Raw genomic sequence first — 21,797 nt, 5'->3', positions numbered from 1 at the left:
TGGGTGTATCTGACCAGGAAACGCTACGTTACTGTGTCACAGCGGCTGCGGCATGCCTATATTCTGTGTGTGACTGCGAGTGTATCTGACCAAGAATTGCTACGTTACCATGTCACAGCGGCTGCGGCATGCCTATATTCTGTGTGTGACTGCGAGTGTATCTGACCAAGAATTGCTACGTTACCGTGTCACAGCGGCTGCGGCATGTCTATATGCTGTGTGTGACTGCGGGTGTATCTGTATGTGTAATGCAACGTTACAGTGTCACAGCTGCTGCGGCATGTCTATATTCTGTGTGTGACTGCGAGTGTATCGGACCACGAAACGCTACGTTACAGTGTCACAGCGGCTGCAGCATGCCTATAGTCTGTGTGTGACTGCGGGTGTATCTGTATGTGTAATGCTACGTTACAGTGTCACAGCTGCTGCGGCATGTCTATATTCTGTGTGTGACTGCGAGTGTATCGGACCACGAAACGCTACGTTACAGTGTCACAGCGGCTGCAGCATGCCTATATTCTGTGTGTGACTGTGGGTGTATCTGACCACGAAACGCTACGTTACAGTGTCACAGCGGCATGCCTATATTCTGTGTGTGACTGTGGGTGTATCTGACCAGGAAACGCTACGTTACTGTGTCACAGCGGCTGCGGCATGCCTATATTCTGTGTGTGACTGACTACGGGTGTATCTGACCATGAAACGCTACGTTACAGTGTCACAGCGGCTGCAGCATGCCTATATTCTGTGTGTGACTACGGGTGTATCTGACCATGAAACGCTACGTTACAGTGTCACAGCGGCTGCGGCATGCCTATATTCTGTGTGTGACTGCGAGTGTATCTGACCACGAAACGCTACGTTACCATGTCACAGCGGCTGTGGCATGTCTATATGCTGTGTGTGACTGCGGGTGTATCTGTATGTGTAATGCTACGTTACAGTGTCACAGCTGCTGCGGCATGTCTATATTCTGTGTGTGACTGCGGGTGTATGTGTAATGTTACGTTACAGTGTCACAGCGGCTGCGGCATGTCTATATTCTGTGTGTGACTGCGGCTGTATCTGACCACGAAACGCTACGTTATCGTGTCATAGCGGCTGCGGCATGCCTATATTCTGTGTGTGAATACACATTTTATAGGACAAAGTGGTTATATGTATGTGGATACATCTGTACATACAGAATGGCAGGAGGATGCAGCATAGGACACATATATGACATATAGGACACAGAATACATACTGTATACACAGACTGGAAGATATGGATTGTCCGAGACTTACAGCACAGACAGATGGAATACGTAGGAGTTACCCAGCACTGGTGACTGCGCTATTATGGTGACTGCGCTATTATGGTGACTGCGCTATTATGGCGATCCTATTAATATAGCTCTGTGTACGTACAATCATGGTGACATTTCCTGAGATCAGGATGATGCTCAGCCCCCGGAATATCACATGACGGCTGCCTACGTTATATTATACGTGTAATGGAGAATATCACATGCCGGCTGCCTACGTTACATTATACGTGTAATGGAGAATGTCACATGACGGCTGCGTACGTTATATTATACGTGTAATGGAGAATGTCACATGACGCCTGCATACATTATATTATACGTGTAATGGAGAATGACGGCTGCCTACGTTATATTATACGTGTAATGGAGAATGTCACATGACGGCGCCCTACGTTATATTATACGTGTAATGGAGAATGTCACATGCCGGCTGCCTACGTTATATTATACGTGTAATGGAGAATGTCACATGCCGGCTGCCTACGTTGTATTATACGTGTAATGGAGAATGTCACATAACGGCTCCCTACGTTATATTATTATACGTGTAATGGAGAATGTCACATGACGGCTCCTTACGTTATATTATTATACGTGTAATGGAGAATGTCACATGACGGCTCCCTACGTTATATTATACGTGTAATGGAGAATGTCACATGACGGCTGCCTACGTTACATTATACGTGTAATGGAGAATGTCACATGACGGCTCCCTACGTTATATTATACGTGTAATGGAGAATGTCACATGCCGGCTGCCTACGTTATATTATACGTGTAATAGAGAATATCACATGCCGGATGCCTACGTTACATTATACGTGTAATGGAGAATGTCACATGACGGCTCCCTACGTTATATTATACGTGTAATGGAGAATGTCACATGACGGCTGCCTACGTTATATTATACGTGTAATGGAGAAAATCACATGCCGGCTGCCTACGTTACATTATACGTGTAATGGAGAATGTCACATGACGGCTCCCTACGTTATATTATACGTGTAATGGAGAATGTCACATGACGCCTGCATACGTTATATTATACGTGTAACGGAGAATGACGGCTCCCTACGTTATATTATACGTGTAATAGAGAATATCACATGACGGCTGCCTACGTTATATTATACGTGTAATGGAGAATGTCACATGACGGCTGCCTACGTTATATTATACGTGTAATGGAGAATGTCACATGACGGCTCCCTACGTTATATTATACGTGTAATAGAGAATATCACATGACGGCTGCCTACGTTATATTATACGTGTAATGGAGAATGACGGCTCCCTACGTTATATTATACGTGTAATGGAGAATGACACATGACGGCTCCCTACGTTATATTATACGTGTAATGGAGAATGTCACATGACGGCTACCTACGTTATATTATACATGTAATGGAGAATGTCACATGACGGCGCCCTACGTTATATTATACATGTAATGGAGAATGTATGCAGCGCTAATAGCCCCAGTCTACAGACACTTATCCCACCATCAGTTCATCGATAGGAAAATGAGAATGCATTACCTAATAAGCTATATACATGGGATACGCCTGCAGTGAGGCCCATAGACTAGGAGATGATCTAGGTCATTACAGATCCTAAGTTGCGATGATAATTGCGGCTGTAATTAGCTCCTGATCTGTAGCGAGCTGTCCTGATGTGTCCGTTCCCTTTGGCCAATGGTCTGGAACAGCAAAGGTTCCCCCCACGTACTGCATAGTCCCATATAACCCATAGAGACTAGAGATGGTGCAGAGGGGATTTATCACAGGCCGGCTGGGCGCCAGTCACTGTATTCAGCTCAGTCTGTTCTTAGCCTCCCTTAGAGATGGCCATCGCTCATCGATGATTCAAAATCAAATCATCAATGGTTTATTGCCGATGTCTAATAGTTTTAAAATTGATGACAGAGAGCAATGGTTCTTTGCCACCGATATACGATTTTTTTTCCCATGGAAGGGACAGAGCTTAGCCCCGCCCCTGGTGCCCGCTAAGCTACGTCCCATTTTTTTCATTGGCCTACGGGCCCCGTTCCCAACAGCAGCGGTGGCCATCGAGGGATGCAAACCATCGATGGTAACCACTGATGGACCCATCAATGGCAATCATCGATGGACACCCCTCCGATGGCCATCCCTAGTCTACCTCGCACACCATACAGGGGCAGCATATAAACGGTAGAGAGAACGTACTTGACCAATCATCACAGAGAAGGCAAACACGCCCATGAAATAATTCAGCAGCTGGAACCAAAGTTCAAAAAGTGTCTGTGGGTCGGGGAGGCCTCCGATGGTAATGAGGGTCTTCACGGCCCAGTAATAGCAGCGGATGTAACTGCAGGAACAAACAAAGTATTATAACGCTATGGAACCACTTACCTGTATGCTGACCAGTGACAGTCACCAGGTCCCATAACTCAATGTTGTACAATTTGGAGCTCTATCCTCACCACTGAACCCCTGTACTGTCAGTGCAATGCGTGGCTTTACCTGTAGGTGGCACTAGTGCGAAGAGCACATTGAAGCTCCTCCTCTCAGTGTAAGGAGCGACCTCCGCCCCTCGGCGATCCCTTTCCTGCGGCTTAGCAGAATTATAGTGGTGCAGAGACTGGTGGGAAGCAGAGAGAAAGGGTCGACCAGGGGAAGTTTGGGGTACATGTCCCTGATAACCCGCAGTCTGCTCCCCAAGGCCCATTAGTCCATGAGGAAGGCCTTGGGGAGCAAAGTAAGGACCGCTCCGGAAATTCTGCATGTTGATTACAGACTCGGGGGGTTTCCTTGGTTAGACCCTTATGTGACTGAGATAATTGCTGGTAAAAGGGATTTTTCTTTATTGAGTCATGTAAAGCTGCGTACACACTGTAGCGCCCGGCAATCGGTCCGATGATCAGGGCCATTTGCCTCCACCCTGGACATCGCATGATCGCCTGTACACATTACCTGATCTAATTAATGACAGACCGATCACTCGTTCTATCCTTTAATATGTATGGCGCGCATGCGATATCGTGTGATTGGCTGTGCCGCACGGCCAATCACACGATATCACATGAGACAGTGGAACGCGCAAATTGGGCATACACACTGGGCATACACTTTGCATATGCCCGATTTGATGCTCTGATTGAGCCAAATCGAGCCAATATCACTCCAGTGTGTGATAGCTGTCTCACCTCTCCTCCTCCTGCAGCTCTCTCTCTCCATCCCCTGTAGTTCTCTCTCACCCTCTCCTCCCCCTGCAGCTCTCTCTCATTCCCCTGTAGTTCTCTCTCACCCTCTCCTCCCCCTGCAGCTCTCTCTCCATCCCCTGTAGTTCTCTCACCCTCTCCTCCTCCTGCAGCTCTCTCTCCATCCCCTGTAGTTCTCTCACCCTCTCCTCCCCCTGCAGCTCTCTCCATCCCCTGTAGTTCTCTCTCACCCTCTCCTCGCCCTGCAGCTCTCTCTCTCCATCCCCTGTAGTTCTCTCTCACCCTCTCCTCCCCCTGCAGCTCTCTCTCCATCCCCTGTAGTTCTCTCTCACCCTCTCCTCCTCCTGCAGCTCTCTCTCCATCCCCTGTAGTTCTCTCACCCTCTCCTCCTCCTGCAGCTCTCTCTCCATCCCCTGTAGTTCTCTCACCCTCTCCTCCCCCTGCAGCTCTCTCCATCCCCTGTAGTTCTCTCTCACCCTCTCCTCCCCCTGCAGCTCTCTCTCCATCCCCTGTAGTTCTCTCTCAACCTCTCCTCCTCCTGCAGCTCTCTCTCCATCCCCTGTAGTTCTCTCTCACCCTCTCCTCCTCCTGCAGCTCTCTCTCCATCCCCTGTAGTTCTCTCTCACCCTCTCCTCCCCCTGCAGCTCTCTCCATCCCCTGTAGTTCTCTCTCAACCTCTCCTCCCCCTGCAGCTCTCTCTCCATCCCCTGTAGTTCTCTCACCCTCTCCTCCCCCTGCAGCTCTCTCCATCCCCTGTAGTTCTCTCACCCTCTCCTCGCCCTGCAGCTCTCTCTCTCCATCCCCTGTAGTTCTCTCACCCTCTCCTCCCCCTGCAGCTCTCTCCATCCCCTGTAGTTCTCTCTCACCCTGCAGCTCTCTCTCTCCATCCCCTGTAGTTCTCTCTCACCCTCTCCTCCCCCTGCAGCTCTCTCCATCCCCTGTAGTTCTCTCACCCTCTCCTCGCCCTGTAGCTCTCTCTCTCCATCCCCTGTAGTTCTCTCACCCTCTCCTCGCCCTGCAGCTCTCTCTCTCCATCCCCTGTAGATCTCTCACCCTCTCCTCCCCCTGCAGCTTTCTCTCCTCCATCCCCTGTAGTTCTCTCACCCTCTCCTCCCACTGCAGCTCTCTCCTCCTGCTCCCCATGCAGTTCCTCTCCCATAGTTCTCTCACCCCCTGCAGCTCTCTCCCTTTCACCTCCTCCTCCTGCAGTTCTCTTTCCCCCTGCTCACCCCCTGTAGTTCTCTCTCTCTCCCTCTCCTCCCCCTGCAGTTCTCTCTCCCCCTCTTTTAGCTCTCTCCTCCTGCAGTTCTCTCTCCTCCCCCTGCAGCTCTCTCTCCCTCTCCATTCCCTGTAGTTCTCTCTCTCTCCCTCTCCATTCCCTGTAGTTCTCTCTCTCCCTCTCCATTCCCTGTAGTTCTCGCTCTCCCTCTCCATTCCCTGTAGTTCTCGCTCTCCCTCTCCATTCCCTGTAGTTCTCGCTCTCCCTCTCCATTCCCTGTAGTTCTCGCTCTCCCTCTCCATTCCCTGTAGTTCTCGCTCTCCCTCTCCATTCCCTGTAGTTCTCGCTCTCCCTCTCCATTCCCTGTAGTTCTCGCTCTCCCTCTCCATTCCCTGTAGTTCTATTTCTGCCCCAGTAGTTATCTATCTTAATTTTTCTAAAACAGAATTGTGGCTTCATTACATCATGTAGCATCCATGACACCTTAATAAAGGCTCCAACCCTCCGTATATTCGAGTAGCACTGCTATAAACAGATAAATAGCGACATCCATTTTTTATAACGGATGTATTTTAATACCACTAAACAGCCCATCCCTAGGACATTTTAATGCCACAGAAGTAAAAGCCCCCTTACTACACAGACCCTGGATGGTTGCCCCATATGCCCCGATTACAAACCGCTATGGCACTGTATGTGATCAATAAGTGAACACTGCTTGGAAGTAATAATACTGCATACATGTAACAAGAGACAATATAGTATAATAATAATATAATAAACACACACACGAGTAACACAGGGTTACACTGCCACCTAGTGGTCACAGTTCACTACTAAAAACTAAAAGATCTAATAGGACACTATAACTACTGTGGGCAAAGTCCCAGGTCTAACCTCCACATAGAAAACAAAACAAAGGGGCCTACAGTATATACAGAGATACAGTATATAGCCAGGCACCGCAGCAGATATCAGAGATACAGTATATAGCCAGGCACCGCAGCAGATATCAGAGATACAGTATATAGCCAGGCACCGCAGCAGATATCAGAGATACAGTATATAGCCTCTTATTCCTGAGAGATGGAGATGATGAGTTTTAGTTCTTCTACCTTCACATATTGGAACCGCGTATTATTATTATAGCGCCAATCAGATAGCACAGTGCCGTGCAGCGAACATGTAATCAATAGATGAGTGGGTCCGATTTTCCGAGAACCGAACCCACCCGAACATGGGGGATCCAAGTCTGGCTCGGGGTTTCCAGCCCAACTCAAAATCAAAATGAGGCAAAATGTCATCATCCTGCTGTTGGATTCTCGTGTGTTTTGGATTCTACAACAGTCCCGGTGATCTGAGCCATTTTCATTCCGGCTGTGGAGAGTGTACAGAGCAGACATGCTCCATTCTTCTAGGGTGTGTAGTTCTCAGTGTTGTGTGTCACTATTTTATCAAGGGTGCCATGTTGTCAGGCTGGGGCTGCAGTACATAAAGTGGCGGGTGCACTGCTGTGTCACTCACTGTTGTCCTGTCAATCAAGGGGCAGGGGCTGCAGTACATAAAGGGCTGCTGCTGTGTTGTCCATAAAGGGGCTGGGGCTGCAGTACAAAAAGGGCTGCTGCTGTGTTGTCCATAAAGGGGCCTGGGCTGCAGTACAAAAAGGGGTGCTGCTGTGTTGTCCATAAAGGGGCTTGGGATGCAGTACAAAAAGGGCTGCTGCTGTGTTGTCCATAAAGGGGCTGGGGCTGCAGTACAAAAAGGGCTGCTGCTGTGTTGTCCATAAAGGGGCTTGGGCTGCAGTACATAAAGGGCTGCTGCTGTGTTGTCCATAAAGGGGCTTGGGCTGCAGTACAAAAAGGGGTGGTGCTGTGTTGTCCATAAAGGGGCTTGGGATGCAGTACAAAAAGGGCTGCTGCTGTGTTGTCCATAAAGGGGCTGGGGCTGCAGTACAAAAAGGGCTGCTGCTGTGTTGTCCATAAAGGGGCTTGGGCTGCAGTACAAAAAGGGGTGCTGCTGTGTTGTCCATAAAGGGGCTTGGGCTGCAGTACATAAAGGGCTGCTGCTGTGTTGTCCATAAAGGGGCTTGGGATGCAGTACAAAAAGGGCTGCTGCTGTGTTGTCCATAAAGGGGCTGGGGCTGCAGTACAAAAAGGGCTGCTGCTGTGTTGTCCATAAAGGGGCTGGGGCTGCAGTACAAAAAGGGCTGCTGCTGTGTTGTCCATAAAGGGGCTGGGGCTGCAGTACAAAAAGGGCTGCTGCTGTGTTGTCCATAAAGGGGCTTGGGCTGCAGTACATAAAGGGCTGCTGCTGTGTTGTCCATAAAGGGCTGGGGCTGCAGTACATAATGGAGTGCTGCTGTGTTGTCCATAAAGGGGCTGGGGCTGCAGTACATAAAGGGCTGCTGCTGTGTTGTCCATAAAGGGGCTGGGGCTGCAGTACAAAAAGGGCTGCTGCTGTGTTGTCCATAAAGGGGCTGGGGCTGCAGTACATAAAGGGCTGCTGCTGTGTTGTCCATAGAGGGGCTGGGGCTGCAGTACATAAAGGGCTGCTGCTGTGTTGTCCATAAAGGGGCTTGGGATGCAGTACATAAAGGGCTGCTGCTGTGTTGTCCATAAAGGGGCTTGGGATGCAGTACAAAAAGGGCTGCTGCTGTGTTGTCCATAAATGGGCTCAGGATGCAGTACATAAAGGGGTGCTGCTGTGTTGTCCATAAAGGGGCTTGGGCTGCGGTACATAAAGGGCTGCTGCTGTGTTCATAAAGGGGCTTGGGGTGCAGTACATAAAGGAGTGCTGCTGTGTTGTCCATAAATGGGCTTGGGATGTAGTACATAAAGGGGTGCTGCTGTGTTGTCCATAAAGGGGCTTGGGCTGTAGTACATAAAGGAATACTGCTGTGTTGTCCATAAAGGGGCTGGAGCTGTAGTACATAAAGAGGTGCTGCTGTGTTGCCCATAAAGGGGCTTGGGATGTAGTATATAAAGGGCTGCTGTGTTGTCCTGTCCATTAAGGGGCATGGGCTGCAGTACATAAAGGGGTGCTCTTCCACAGTGTGTATATAAAAAAAAAAAAAGTTAATCTTATTTTTTTTTCATTTTTTTATGTGTGTACTAGCCAGGTAGTTATTAGTTAGTAACTAGTTACGCTATCATTGTTCGGTGACACTGCTGGCCAGACCTCAGTTTATCATCCATGTATTTGTGACTCTGCAGGTGGTCTGTCCGCACTCCACAGTGGTGCATTCTTGTCCATAAAGGGGTGCTGTGTTGACCGTCAAGGGGCTGCTGCCTCATCCAGGGGTGTTTTTTCCCAGTGTAAAAAAATAAAAGTGAAATATAAAATTAGCATTCCTCAAAAAATAAAAAAAGATCTTTTTCCTTTTATTTGGGTGTTTGTGCATTAGCAACTTAGCTGCGCTGTTATTGCTCGGTGACACTGCCGGCCAGACCACAGTTGATCATCCACGTATTGTGACACTATCATTTTTAGTACAGTGTGTGATTCTTATTCATAAAAAATATTATGACACTAAGTGGTAGCGCAGTGTTTTACGCTTAAATTTTTTTTGTGACACTAAGTGGTAGCGCAGTGTGTTAAAAATATTGTGACACTAAAGGTGCATACACACGTAACGATTAATTGAACGATTTAACTATAACGACGTCGCTATCTTTCAATCGTTGAAAAGATTTGTTCAGTTTCTGAGTTATAACGATGAACGAATGAATGACCAACTGAACGATTTTCATTAAGGGAAGTTACAAAAATCGTTTGTAGTTCAAAAAATCGTTCATTACACTTTAAAAAGTCTGACAGATAATCTGACAGGAAAATCGTTCAGAAAATCGTTGGTAACAAAATCATTACGTGTGTATGTACCTTAAGGGGTAAATATAATAAAGTGAGAGGTTTTTAGACGTGAGTAAAATATTTTTTGTAAATGCCTCCCCCTCCTCACTCGTAAATTTGCTTCAGAATCAAATTCTTTTTATAAATTTACTACTAATAAACCCTTCATTTCCCTGCCTTCAACTACATACATACATACTCCAACTCCCTCAGGCCTCTTGAATAATAAAAACATTTGTTTCTTGATGTGCCATATTTGAAATTGAACTGACACAGCTGCTGCAATCTTTGACATGCGGTTGCTGAATGCAGAAATGTTTGTGGCCACAGGCATTTCCTGCATGCCCCTTTAAGTTTAAAAAATATTCCAAACCACCAAGATGATTTTGTGGGCAAAACATGGGACATGTTGTTCACCCATGTTCTGCCCTCCTCCCTCACAAATTTGCTTCGGAATAAAAAAATGAAAATAAATTTACTATGAATCAACGTTTCCTTTCCCTACTTTTAACTACATACATACTCCATCTCCCTCAGGCCTCTTGATTAATGAAAACATGTTTCCTGATGTGCCATGTTGGAAGTTGAACTGCCACGTGTTTGTGCCGCCCACTGCGGCCGCTCAGCTTAGCCAGCCAGCTAGCTTGGTGCAACTTTTGGGCCTAAACTGGATGAAAATAATATTGTGAGCTGTGAGGTGGTCAAAAGTGACTGGGAACAAGTGGAAATGAATGTTATTGAGGTTAATAATAGTGTAGGAAGTGTTTAAAATTATGTGATTTTAGCAGTTTTTATCAATTTTGAAAGAAAATCCAGATCCAAAAGCAAAACACGCAAGGGCAGTTTTGCAAAATTAAATCCAGATCTAAAACATCAAAGGAGATACAGATCCAAAACACGGAGGTCGGTGCACATCCCTAGTAATCAATCGCATAAGTCCTTAGGAGCTTGCAGTCTAAATTCCCAACTACAGTGGAGTCTAATTAGTCAGCAGCCAATGAATCTAGCACTGAGCAACAAAGAGAAGAGAATAACCTGTGACGCTATGGCACACAAAATATAAAAAATAAATAATACAATTAGAAACATATAAAAACGAAAGGGACAGAAACACATAGCCGCCAATTAATCCACCTGTATGTTTTGGAATATGAGAGCACCCAAAGGAAACCCACACAAATAAGAGAGAACACAGAAACTTCAGATAGGGCCCTAGTTGGAATCCCATCCATGACCCGTGCAATGCTAACCACTGAGCCATCTTGCTGCCCAGCTACAGATAAAGCCACAAGTTGCCATGACATGATCACATGGAATGGACGCTGACCATGACCAGCCTGACCTGATAAAGACGGGACTCCAGTATCTACAATGTATCATACATGTTCCTCACCTGTTACCTTCTCCATCATACACCCACTTGGTGGACCTCAGGCCTTCATAGTCGGAGGCCCAGTAATACAGACATGCATTTATATGTAGGCAGTACAGGAGATAGGCCGTCGTCCGGATGACTCTATCATATGACATAAAAACACGAAGTGTCACCGGCAGGGGCACGCACATTCATTAGGGCAGAGCTTGTTCTTTTGCTGTGTATGTACATACAGAGAATTATTCACGTCATTAATATGAATACACTAAACTGAAATAACTAGTTTTACATGTTTTCATCACTTGTACGGAGTTACCTTATTTTTTATTTGGTCTTCTTGCCAAACTTTCCACATCTAGGAGGATGTACTGTATCACCAGCTTCTAAGTCTCTGCGTAAGTCCTTACACCACCAGCACTTGCTAAGTCTCTATGTAAGTCCTTACATTACCAGCAGTTGCTGTCTCTAAGTCCTTACACCACCAGCATTTACTAAGTCTCTAAGTCCTTACATTACCAGCAGTTGCTAAGTCTCTATGTAAGTCCTTACATTACCAGCAGTTGCTAAGTCTCTATGTAAGTCCTTACATTACCAGCAGTTGCTAAGTCTCTATGCAAGTCCTTACATTACCAGCAGTTGCTAGGTCTCTATGTAAGTCCTTACATTACCAGCAGTTACTAAGTCTCTATGTCCTTACATTACCAGCAGTTGCTAAGTCTCTATGTAAGTCCTTACATTACCAGCAGTTACTAAGTCTCTATGTAAGTCCTTACATTACCAGCAGTTGCTAAGTCTCTATGTAAGTCCTTACATTACCAGCAGTTGCTAAGTCTCTATGTAAGTCCTTACATTACCAGCAGTTGCTAAGTCTCTATGTAAGTCCTTACATTACCAGCAGTTGCTAAGTCTCTATGTCCTTACATTACCAGCAGTTGCTAAGTCTCTATGTAAGTCCTTACATTATCAGCAGTTGCTAAGTCTCTATGTAAGTCCTTACATTACCAGCAGTTGCTAAGTCTCTATGTAAGTCCTTACATTACCAGCAGTTGCTAAGTGTCTATGTAAGTCCTTACATTACCAGCAGTTGCTAAGTCTCTATGTAAGTCCTTACATTACCAGCAGTTGCTAAGTCTCTATGTAAGTCCTTACATTACCAGCAGTTGCTAAGTCTCTATGTAAGTCCTTACATTACCAGCAGTTACTAAGTCTCTATGTCCTTACATTACCAGCAGTTACTAAGTCTCTATGTAAGTCCTTACATTACCAGCAGTTGCTAAGTCTCTATGTAAGTCCTTACATTACCAGCAGTTACTAAGTCTCTATGTAAGTCCTTACATTACCAGCAGTTGCTAAGTCTCTATGTAAGTCCTTACATTACCAGCAGTTGCTAAGTCTCTATGTAAGTCCTTACATTACCAGCAGTTACTAAGTCTCTATGTCCTTACATTACCAGCAGTTACTAAGTCTCTATGTAAGTCCTTACATTACCAGCAGTTGCTAAGTCTCTATGTAAGTCCTTACATTACCAGCAGTTGCTAAGTCTCTATGTAAGTCCTTACATTACCAGCAGTTGCTAGGTCTCTATGTAAGTCCTTACATTACCAGCAGTTGCTAAGTCTCTATGTAAGTCCTTACATTACCAGCAGTTGCTAAGTCTCTATGTAAGTCCTTACATTACCAGCAGTTGCTAAGTCTCTATGTAAGTCCTTACATTACCAGCAGTTGCTAAGTCTCTATGTAAGTCCTTACATTACCAGCAGTTGCTAAGTCTCTATGTAAGTCCTTACATTACCAGCAGTTACTAAGTCTCTATGTAAGTCCTTACATTACCAGCAGTTGCTAAGTCTCTATGTAAGTCCTTACATTACCAGCAGTTGCTAAGTCTCTATGTAAGTCCTTACATTACCAGCAGTTGCTAAGTCTCTATGCAAGTCCTTACATTACCAGCAGTTGCTAGGTCTCTATGTAAGTCCTTACATTACCAGCAGTTACTAAGTCTCTATGTCCTTACATTACCAGCAGTTGCTAAGTCTCTATGTAAGTCCTTACATTACCAGCAGTTACTAAGTCTCTATGCAAGTCCTTACATTACCAGCAGTTGCTAAGTCTCTATGTAAGTCCTTACATTACCAGCAGTTGCTAAGTCTCTATGTAAGTCCTTACATTACCAGCAGTTGCTAAGTCTCTATGTAAGTCCTTACATTACCAGCAGTTGCTAAGTCTCTATGTCCTTACATTACCAGCAGTTGCTAAGTCTCTATGTAAGTCCTTACATTATCAGCAGTTGCTAAGTCTCTATGTAAGTCCTTACATTACCAGCAGTTGCTAAGTCTCTATGTAAGTCCTTACATTACCAGCAGTTGCTAAGTCTCTATGTAAGTCCTTACATTACCAGCAGTTGCTAAGTCTCTATGTAAGTCCTTACATTACCAGCAGTTGCTAAGTCTCTATGTAAGTCCTTACATTACCAGCAGTTGCTAAGTCTCTATGTAAGTCCTTACATTACCAGCAGTTACTAAGTCTCTATGTCCTTACATTACCAGCAGTTACTAAGTCTCTATGTAAGTCCTTACATTACCAGCAGTTGCTAAGTCTCTATGTAAGTCCTTACATTACCAGCAGTTGCTAAGTCTCTATGTAAGTCCTTACATTACCAGCAGTTGCTAGGTCTCTATGTAAGTCCTTACATTACCAGCAGTTGCTAGGTCTCTATGTAAGTCCTTACATTACCAGCAGTTACTAAGTCTCTATGTAAGTCCTTACATTACCAGCAGTTGCTAAGTCTCTATGTAAGTCCTTACATTACCAGCAGTTGCTAAGTCTCTATGTAAGTCCTTACATTACCAGCAGTTGCTAGGTCTCTATGTAAGTCCTTACATTACCAGCAGTTGCTAAGTCTCTATGTAAGTCCTTACATTACCAGCAGTTGCTAAGTCTCTATGTAAGTCCTTACATTACCAGCAGTTGCTAAGTCTCTATGTAAGTCCTTACATTACCAGCAGTTGCTAAGTCTCTATGTAAGTCCTTACATTACCAGCAGTTGCTAAGTCTCTATGTAAGTCCTTACATTACCAGCAGTTACTAAGTCTCTATGTAAGTCCTTACATTACCAGCAGTTGCTAAGTCTCTATGTAAGTCCTTACATTACCAGCAGTTGCTAAGTCTCTATGTAAGTCCTTACATTACCAGCAGTTGCTAAGTCTCTATGCAAGTCCTTACATTACCAGCAGTTGCTAGGTCTCTATGTAAGTCCTTACATTACCAGCAGTTACTAAGTCTCTATGTCCTTACATTACCAGCAGTTGCTAAGTCTCTATGTAAGTCCTTACATTACCAGCAGTTACTAAGTCTCTATGCAAGTCCTTACATTACCAGCAGTTGCTAAGTCTCTATGTAAGTCCTTACATTACCAGCAGTTGCTAAGTCTCTATGTAAGTCCTTACATTACCAGCAGTTGCTAAGTCTCTATGTAAGTCCTTACATTACCAGCAGTTGCTAAGTCTCTATGTCCTTACATTACCAGCAGTTGCTAAGTCTCTATGTAAGTCCTTACATTATCAGCAGTTGCTAAGTCTCTATGTAAGTCCTTACATTACCAGCAGTTGCTAAGTCTCTATGTAAGTCCTTACATTACCAGCAGTTGCTAAGTCTCTATGTAAGTCCTTACATTACCAGCAGTTGCTAAGTCTCTATGTAAGTCCTTACATTACCAGCAGTTGCTAAGTCTCTATGTAAGTCCTTACATTACCAGCAGTTGCTAAGTCTCTATGTAAGTCCTTACATTACCAGCAGTTACTAAGTCTCTATGTCCTTACATTACCAGCAGTTACTAAGTCTCTATGTAAGTCCTTACATTACCAGCAGTTGCTAAGTCTCTATGTAAGTCCTTACATTACCAGCAGTTACTAAGTCTCTATGTCCTTACATTACCAGCAGTTGCTAAGTCTCTATGTAAGTCCTTACATTACCAGCAGTTGCTAAGTCTCTATGTAAGTCCTTACATTACCAGCAGTTGCTAAGTCTCTATGTAAGTCCTTACATTACCAGCAGTTGCTAAGTCTCTATGTAAGTCCTTACATTACCAGCAGTTGCTAAGTCTCTATGTAAGTCCTTACATTACCAGCAGTTACTAAGTCTCTATGTCCTTACATTACCAGCAGTTACTAAGTCTCTATGTAAGTCCTTACATTACCAGCAGTTGCTAAGTCTCTATGTAAGTCCTTACATTACCAGCAGTTACTAAGTCTCTATGTCCTTACATTACCAGCAGTTGCTAAGTCTCTATGTAAGTCCTTACATTACCAGCAGTTGCTAGGTCTCTATGTAAGTCCTTACATTACCAGCAGTTGCTAAGTCTCTATGTAAGTCCTTACATTACCAGCAGTTGCTAAGTCTCTATGTAAGTCCTTACATTACCAGCAGTTGCTAGGTCTTTATGTAAGTCCTTACATTACCAGCAGTTGCTAGGTCTCTATGTAAGTCCTTACATTACCAGCAGTTACTAAGTCTCTATGTAAGTCCTTACATTACCAGCAGTTGCTAAGTCTCTATGTAAGTCCTTACATTACCAGCAGTTGCTAAGTCTCTATGTAAGTCCTTACATTACCAGCAGTTGCTAGGTCTCTATGTAAGTCCTTACATTACCAGCAGTTGCTAGGTCTCTATGTAAGTCCTTACATTACCAGCAGTTGCTAAGTCTCTATGTCCTTACATTACCAGCAGTTGCTAAGTCTCTATGTAAGTCCTTACATTACCAGCAGTTGCTAAGTCTCTATGTCCTTACATTACCAGCAGTTGCTAAGTCTCTATGTAAGTCCTTTCTGTTTTATCTGTACAAATTATACTTTTTTAAGTATACAATAGTTATTTTCCTCTTCGGTTTCACTGTGAATTTTAGGCATCCTTCTAACTAGGAGTAAACAGCAGAAGTCAGTGATATCAGTGATGTGTGTTTTGTATCCAACCCCCACAAAACATAAAACCTACCATGTAGCACTGACCTTACACACACGTCCCTCCTATTCCTACAGTATGTATCCTAATCTCAGGCTCTTGTACACATACAGGAAACGTTCCCCAGTAACTAGGTCACCTGACAGACACGCGGCACTGACCTGTAGATGTACAGGAAACGTTCCCCAGTTACTAGGTCACCTGATAGACACGCGGCACTGACCTGTAGATGTACAGGAAACGTTCCCCAGTAGCTAGGTCACCTGATAGACACGCGGCACTGACCTGTAGATGTACAGGAAACGTTCCCCAGTAACTAGGTCACCTGACAGACACGCGGCACTGACCTGTATATGTACAGGAAACGTTCCCCAGTAACTAGGTCACCTGATAGACACGCGGCACTGACCTGTAGATGTACAGGAAACGTTCCCCAGTAACTAGGTCACCTGATAGACACGCGGCACTGACCTGTAGATGTACAGGAAACGTTCCCCAGTTACTAGGTCACCTGATAGACACGCGGCACTGACCTGTAGATGTACAGGAAACGTTCCCCAGTAACTAGGTCACCTGACAGACACGCGGCACTGACCTGTATATGTACAGGAAACGTTCCCCAGTAACTAGGTCACCTGACAGACACGCGGCACTGACCAGTATATGTACAGGAAACGTTCCCCAGTAACTAGGTCACCTGACAGACACGCGGCACTGACCTATAGATGTACAGGAAACGTTCCCCAGTAACTAGGTCACCTGACAGACACGCGGCACTGACCTGTAGATGTACAGGAAACGTTCCCCAGTAACTAGGTCACCTGATAGACACGCGGCACTGACCTGTAGATGTACAGGAAACGTTCCCCAGTTACTAGGTCACCTGATAGACACGCGGCACTGACCTGTAGATGTACAGGAAACGTTCCCCAGTAACTAGGTCACCTGATAGACACGCGGCACTGACCTGTAGATGTACAGGAAACGTTCCCCAGTAACTAGGTCACCTGATAGACACGCAGCACTGACCTGTAGATGTACAGGAAACGTTCCCCAGTAACTAGGTCACCTGATAGACACGCGGCACTGACCTGTAGATGTACAGGAAACGTTCCCCAGTAACTAGGTCACCTGACAGACACGCGGCACTGACCTGTATATGTACAGGAAACGTTCCCCAGTAACTAGGTCACCTGACAGACACGCGGCACTGACCTGTATATGTACAGGAAACGTTCCCCAGTAACTAGGTCACCTGATAGACACGCGGCACTGACCTGTATATGTACAGGAAACGTTCCCCAGTAACTAGGTCACCTGACAGACACGCGGCACTGACCTGTATATGTACAGGAAACGTTCCCCAGTAACTAGGTCACCTGATAGACACGCGGCACTGACCTGTAGATGTACAGGAAACGTTCCCCAGTTACTAGGTTACCTGATAGACACGCGGCACTGACCTGTAGATGTACAGGAAACGTTCCCCAGTTACTATGTCACCTGATAGACACGCGGCACTGACCTGTAGATGTACAGGAAACGTTCCCCAGTTACTAGGTCACCTGATAGACACGCGGCACTGACCTGTACATGTACAGGAAACGTTCCCCAGTAACTAGGTCACCTGACAGACACGCGGCACTGACCTGTAGATGTACAGGAAACGTTCCCCAGTTACTATGTCACCTGATAGACACACGGCACTGACCTGTACATGTACAGGAAACGTTCCCCAGTAACTAGGTCACCTGATAGACACGCGGCACTGACCTGTATATGTACAGGAAACGTTCCCCAGTAACTAGGTCACCTGACAGACACGCGGCACTGACCTGTAGATGTACAGGAAACGTTCCCCAGTTACTAGGTCACCTGATACACACGCGGCACTGACCTGTAGATGTACAGGAAACGTTCCCCAGTTACTAGGTCACCTGACAGACACGCGGCACTGACCTGTAGATGTACGCCTTGCTGAGGATCGCCTCCAGACGGTTGTTGAATTCAAAGAAAGCCATATACTGTAAGGGAAATGGTTCCAGCTCATTGTCTGAATATTCTGTGCATAGAGAGAACTAACACAATAGTGTCACAATCCACTCACTTTAAGTAGACGTGGGAGGCGCAGGATGGATCTAACTCCAAACTTAAAGTACAGAAGATCCAGAGGGAGAAGCGAAATCATGTCCATCTACATGTAACAGAAGAAACCAGAGAGATAAACACCTTTTATACCATATACAGTTATGTAGGTACATAGTAGTATTCCACCTTCTCCTGCCCTCCCTGCCATCACATGACATGCTGAGAGCTGTGAGTCTGTGTGCATGACTGGCAGCCATACTGTTCTTCTCTCCAGAGAGATTTTGAAAAGGAGACAATGATTTGTACCGGGACAGCTAAACTATGTATGCTTAGAAGGTACTTAACTTGCTATTTACAGGGAAAAACAAACAAAACAAACCTTCCTCTATGTGTGACTGTTCCTGCAACATTGATCTATGTGGGGCTGTGTCTGCCTGTACTGTCGTTATGGTAACGGGATGTTACATTTCCCTATTCCTGTGGGCTTCATTTTACTTTCATTCATTTACAGTATTGCACATTGATTGCTAGTTGCATAGTTACTAGCACTGTGTGAGCGGTCATTAGTGCAGTGATCACAAGCAGCGTGTGCTGTCATTAGTGCAGTGATCACAAGCAGCGTGTGCTGTCAGTGCAGTGATCACAAGCAGCGTGTGCTGTCATTAGTGCAGTGATCACAAGCAGCGTGTGCTGTCATTAGTGCAGTGATCACAAGCAGTGTGTACGGTCATTAGTGCAGTGATCACAAGCAGCGTGTGCTGTCATTAGTGCAGTGATCACAAGCAGCGTGTACGGTCATTAGTGCAGTGATCACAAGCAGCGAGTGCGGTCATTAGTGCAGTGATCACAAGCAGCGAGTACAGTCATTAGTGCAGTGATCACAAGCAGCGTGTGCTGTCATTAGTGCAGTGATCACAAGCAGCGTGTACGGTCATTAGTGCAGTGATCACAAGCAGCGTGTGCTGTCATTAGTGCAGTGATCACAAGCAGCGTGTACGGTCATTAGTGCAGTGATCACAAGCAGCGAGTGCGGTCATTAGTGCAGTGATCACAAGCAGCGTGTGCTGTCATTAGTGCAGTGATCACAAGCAGCGTGTGCTGTCATTAGTGCAGTGATCACAAGCAGCGTGTGCAGTCATTAGTGCAGTGATCACAAGCAGCGTGTGCAGTCATTAGTGCAGTGATCACAAGCAGCGAGTGCGGTCATTAGTGCAGTGATCACAAGCAGCGAGTACAGTCATTAGTGCAGTGATCACAAGCAGCGTGTGCAGTCATTAGTGCAGTGATCACAAGCAGCGTGTGCAGTCATTAGTGCAGTGATCACAAGCAGCGTGTGCAGTCATTAGTGCAGTGATCACAAGCAGCGTGTGCAGTCATTAGTGCAGTGATCACAAGCAGCGTGTTCAGTCATTAGTGCAGTGATCACAAGCAGCGTGTTCAGTCATTAGTGCAGTGATCACAAGCAGCGAGTGCAGTCATTAGTGCAGTGATCACAAGCAGCGTGTGCAGTCATTAGTGCAGTGATCACAAGCAGCGTGTGCAGTCATTAGTGCAGTGATCACAAGCAGCGTGTGCAGTCATTAGTGCAGTAATCACAAGCAGCGAGTGCAGTCATTAGTGCAGTGATAACAAGCAGCGTGTGCAGTCATTAGTGCAGTGATAACAAGCAGCGTGTGCAGTCATTAGTGCAGTGATCACAAGCAGCGTGTGCGGTCATTAGTGCAGTGATCACAAGCAGCGTGTGCAGTCATTAGTGCAGTGATCACAAGCAGCGAGTAGTCAGTGACTGAGTACAGCGCAGAGTCACCTTGAACCGTTCGGATTTGATGTAGTTCTCGCGCATATCCTTTTTAATTGTCTGTGAAGGAAAAGATTAGAGAAGGACAAATTAGCAGATATCAGAGCAGTGACTGGAGCCATATAGAGGGCTGGTAACTGAGCAGTCACCTACTGACAATATCACACAGAAAACATCATTATATCGGTTACTGCGTGCTCTGCAATCATTATTATACAGCGCTCGGTTCCCAGTCACTGAGGAGGAGCCGGCAGTGCGGGCAGAGTCTCTGTGGGCAGCCGCCATCTCCGGGAGTGTGATGAAAATGGCCCCATGTACATAGGATACACACAGTGTAAGGTAACACACAGAGGGTGAGTGTGCCCCATGTACATAGGATACACACAGTGTAGGGTAACACACAGAGGGTGAGTGTGCCCCATGTACATAGGATACACACAGTGTAGGGTAACACACAGAGGGTGAGTGTGCGCCATGTACATAGGATACACACAGTGTAGGATATAATACACAGAGGGTGAGTGTACGCCATGTACATAGGATACACACAGTGTAGGATATAATACACAGAGGGTGAGTGTACGCCATGTACATAGGATACACACAGTGTAGGGTAACACACAGAGGGTGAGTGTGCCCCATGTACATAGGATACACACAGTGTAGGATATAATACACAGAGGGTGAGTGTACGCCATGTACATAGGATACACACAGTGTAGGGTAACACACAGAGGGTGAGTGTACGCCATGTACATAGGATACACACAGTGTAAGGTAACACACAGAGGGTGAGTGTACGCCATGTACATAGGATACACACAGTGTAGGGTAACACACAGAGGGCGAGTGTACGCCATGTACATAGGATACACACAGTGTAAGGTAACACACAGAGGGCGAGTGTGCGCCATGTACATAGGATACACACAGTGTAGGGTAACACACAGAGGGCGAGTGTGCGCCATGTACATAGGATACACACAGTGTAGGGTAACACACAGAGGGCGAGTGTGCGCCATGTACATAGGATACACACAGTGTAGGGTAACACACAGAGGGTGAGTGTGCCCCATGTACATAGGATACACACAGTGTAGGGTAACACACAGAGGGTGAGTGTGCGCCATGTACATAGGATACACACAGTGTAGGGTAACACACAGAGGGCGAGTGTGTGCCATGTACATAGGATACACACAGTGTAGGGTAACACACAGAGGGCGAGTGTGTGCCATGTACATAGGATACACACAGTGTAGGGTAACACACAGAGGGTGAGTGTGCGCCATGTACATAGGATACACACAGTGTAGGGTAACACACAGAGGGTGAGTGTACGCCATGTACATAGGATACACACAGTGTAGGGTAACACACAGAGGGTGAGTGTGCCCCATGTACATAGGATACACACAGTGTAGGGTAACACACAGAGGGTGAGTGTGCGCCATGTACATAGGATACACACAGTGTAGGGTAACACACAGAGGGTGAGTGTGCGCCATGTACATAGGATACACACAGTGTAGGGTAATACACAGAGGGTGAGTGTGCCCCATGTACATAGGATACACACAGTGTAGGGTAACACACAGAGGGCGAGTGTGTGCCATGTACATAGGATACACACAGTGTAGGGTAATACACAGAGGGTGAGTGTGCCCCATGTACATAGGATACACACAGTGTAGGGTAACACACAGAGGGTGAGTGTGCCCCATGTACATAGGATACACACAGTGTAGGGTAACACACAGAGGGCGAGTGTGCGCCATGTACATAGGATACACACAGTGTAGGGTAACACACAGAGGGTGAGTGTGCCCCATGTACATAGGATACACACAGTGTAGGGTAACACACAGAGGGTGAGTGTGCGCCATGTACATAGGATACACACAGTGTAGGGTAACACACAGAGGGTGAGTGTGCGCCATGTACATAGGATACACACAGTGTAGGGTAATACACAGAGGGTGAGTGTGCACCATA

The 21,797-nt window shown here is 46.0% G+C and overlaps 1 protein-coding gene across 5 annotated transcripts in view; it reads right to left on the bottom strand.

Moving 5' to 3' along the window:
• CNGB1 (cyclic nucleotide gated channel subunit beta 1) overlaps positions 1–21,797 on the bottom strand; it is a 189,526-nt gene that overhangs the window by 59,076 nt on the left and 108,653 nt on the right. For 4 of the 5 annotated variants that reach the window (XM_088450817.1, XM_088450813.1, XM_088450815.1 and 1 more), the window contains 5 exons: positions 19,812–19,862; positions 18,024–18,110; positions 17,876–17,940; positions 10,982–11,104; positions 3,526–3,667 (listed from right to left, as the gene is read on the bottom strand). In XM_088450817.1, the coding sequence (XP_088306943.1) occupies positions 3,526–3,667; positions 10,982–11,104; positions 17,876–17,940; positions 18,024–18,110; positions 19,812–19,862 (468 nt within the window). The remainder of the gene's footprint in view (positions 1–3,525; positions 3,668–10,981; positions 11,105–17,875; positions 17,941–18,023; positions 18,111–19,811; positions 19,863–21,797) is intronic. The other variant, XM_088450814.1, reaches the window with a different exon arrangement.

Source organism: Taudactylus pleione, unplaced genomic scaffold, assembly GCF_031769625.1.
Source record: "Taudactylus pleione unplaced genomic scaffold, aTauple2 ptg000526l, whole genome shotgun sequence".
NCBI classification, from domain to species: domain Eukaryota; kingdom Metazoa; phylum Chordata; class Amphibia; order Anura; family Myobatrachidae; genus Taudactylus; species Taudactylus pleione.
The sequence above is the reverse complement of the archived record's forward strand: the minus strand, read 5'-3'. Positions and strand labels throughout refer to the sequence as shown.